We start from the raw sequence: 2733 nt of genomic DNA, 5'->3' as shown, positions 1-2733 counted from the left end.
GGAACCTTTGGACATATTCAGCAATTTTTGGGCCATCCATTTTTAGGTTCCAGAATTCCGTCTCCAGCTTTTGTATCTCTGCCCGTGAACAATATTTCTTCCTCATGAGCTCCTTCAGCTCAGCCCATGTCAGTGCATACGTCGCCGCCTCTCCTAAGGTGTGAACTTGCAGGTTCCACCAGGATAAAGCACCATCAAGAAAGTGTCCTGAGACGTAAGTAACTTGGTTTTCAGGAGCACACTTGCTCATCCTTATTACCGAATCCATCTTTTCTATCCACCTGACGAAGGCAACAGCACCCCTAGTGCCGTCGTAACTTAAGGGCTTACAATCTAGAAATTGTTTGTAGGTACAGCCTGTACAGGCAATATCATTAACCATAAACATTAGTGGATGTGTAAGAAGTATCCAAATATAATGTAATGTGTCTCAAGCGACTTGGACATTACCATTGGGTGGGTTGTTGTTGTTTCTTGAGGAACCTCCGCTAGTCTCTGCGCGGGAGGCCTCATAGTCAGCTATTGCCTTTGAAATACGTTCCTGCAGTTCTGCCTCGGTAGTAGGAAAACGTGTGTCTCGTCGTGGAGCATCTTCTAAAAGAAGATCATATTGGTCAGGTCATAGTAAGTACGGTAAGTAATATTCGTACGTAATAACATCCATCAACTCAATAACACATAACATCCCATGTTATAATCAAAACAAATAAATCAACAATGCATGTAATGAGAATACTGCGATTGAGTTATCATAAAATCAAGACCACAAATACAGTGTTTACAAGTTTTACAAAGGTATCATACATCCCAAAAGAGACTAAGGGTCACATTGCCTTTGTCTGAACTGTCTAGCCATATACAACAACCAAAATCAAATATCAAAGATCATAATGTCATCCTGTGGTCTTCAAAAGGCTATACAGCCTGACTCAATCGTTGTCTTCTCATCAAAAGTAGTGCTGCCTGTAACAGACCAAAAGTCCTCAAGCTGATGGTGGGGGATGAGGAGGAGGGAAGAAAAGCAACCGGCGCATACGCACCCAATCCTCCTCAAGTGCGTGGACAACGCGCAACAGGTAAGCAATCTGCTGCTCCGGGGTGAGGAAGCGGACATCAGAATCTGGGTATAGTGGAAGAGGAGCTGGTGGTGTAGCAAAAGGAGACTGACAATGACAAGGGGGGGGGACGCGGAATCCTTTCCAGCTCCTGGACTCGTCGGCTCAACGCATCCTGCTGTAACTGCAGGGATATAAGTATGTCCTCCATGGTATATCCGACATGGAAAGGGTGGTACGGGTCTGATAACGGCATGACATTGGGCGATGACCACAAAAATGGCTCGCCCGATGGTACAAAGGGAGATGTAGTGTGTGCAGCCGGAGTAAAAGAGGGCATAAATGGAAAAGCAGCTGTCGTGGGTGGCATGTGATCGTGTGGCCCAGTAGAAGGTCCTTCCCCTGGACGGGGAGGGGGTATGTCCTGTAGAAAGGTGATGGGTAAGTCTGTGCGGTGGGCATCAGGTATGTGCGGGTGGAACTGGGGGAATATCAAGCGGTAGAAAAGTAGGTGCAGCGGGTGGAGTAACTGGTAGAACAAACGGGGGATAATCATCAGCATCCTCGATCCACCCATTAAGGGTGTCAGCATATCTGGGATCAATATGTGTGGCAAAAGGTGCATGGTCGACAACAGGTGGTGCAATAACGGGTGCATCGACAACGGGTGGTGCCACGACTGGTGGATCGACGCGGTCAGGCTCTGGTAGAGGATCAGGCAAAAGAGCGACGACTGGAACATCAATAGGGTCGTGAGCAATGACAGGTTCCGGACCAACTAGAGCAGGCTCAGCTGGTACAAACTTGACCTCAGGCTCCGGGCCAAACTCCTGGGGGACAACAGGTGCAGCAGACATTGCCATGTCTGAGTCTGCATCGGGAGAATAGTGCTGCACGCCCCGGTCATGAAAAGAAGCGGATGCCACGGACTCAAACGAGTCTGGACCAGACGAATCAGAAGGAGCCTCAGCAATAGGAACTACAGGGTCGTCAACCGGAATATCGTCCTCCATAGGGGCCCCACCATCCTGGTCACCCTCCGGGGGACCCTCTATGAAAAGGTCGATATCGTCATCTGATAACGCATCGAGAGGTAAATCCTCTAAGGGAAACACAGCGAGGGGGATAGGAGCGGGGATCGGAACGAGAGGTAGATCCCCGCCGAAAGGACCATCAGCTAAAGGCGCATCGTCCGGCAGGGCAAATGGCTGGAAGTCGTCCACATCAGTGCTCGTAGTATCCAACGTATAGACCTCGCTCTCAGATAGAATCTCGTCGTCCGATACAATCGCCATAGGATCCAGCGTGTCTGATACTCCAGTATCGGAAGAGGAAGACATAGTGTCTGTAACACAACCACACATATGCACATATATCAACATGAAATCAAATAAGCATGTAAGTCACGATAATATATGCAAGTAGTCATCCTAGTCTTCCCCAGACTATCCCTCCCAGTCTCTCAGACCGAACTCCCTAGCCTCTCAGACTACTCCCTGGTCTCTAAGACCAACTCCCAGTCTCTAAGACTAATCCCCTGGTCTCTAAGACCAACTCCCTGGTCTCTAAGACCAAACCTCCCAGTCTCTAGGACTAAGTTCTCCCCAATCTCTAAGATTGAACCCCTCAGTCTCTAAGACTGAACCTCCCCAGCCTCTAAGGCTGAACTCCCTCAGTC

The 2733-nt window shown here is 48.8% G+C and overlaps 1 protein-coding gene across 1 annotated transcript; it reads right to left on the bottom strand.

Annotated features, from left to right (window-relative positions):
• Positions 1-1516: 1516 nt before the first annotated feature.
• Positions 1517-2395, bottom strand: LOC110943646 (proline-rich protein 36-like). Its single transcript, XM_022185382.1, has one exon. The coding sequence runs from the start codon at positions 2393-2395 to the stop codon at positions 1517-1519; it is 879 nt and encodes a 292-aa protein (XP_022041074.1).
• Between the last annotated feature and the right edge of the window lie 338 nt (positions 2396-2733).

This window comes from Helianthus annuus, chromosome 5 (assembly GCF_002127325.2).
Source record: "Helianthus annuus cultivar XRQ/B chromosome 5, HanXRQr2.0-SUNRISE, whole genome shotgun sequence".
Classification (NCBI taxonomy): Eukaryota; Viridiplantae; Streptophyta; class Magnoliopsida; order Asterales; family Asteraceae; genus Helianthus; species Helianthus annuus.
This window is presented reverse-complemented; position numbering and strand designations above follow the sequence as displayed.

What these genes read in the sequence shown, in the direction of transcription:
- LOC110943646 (XM_022185382.1), bottom strand. Translation starts at nt 2,395, where the DNA reads ATGTCTTCCTCTTCCGATACTGGAGTATCAGACACGCTGGATCCTATG.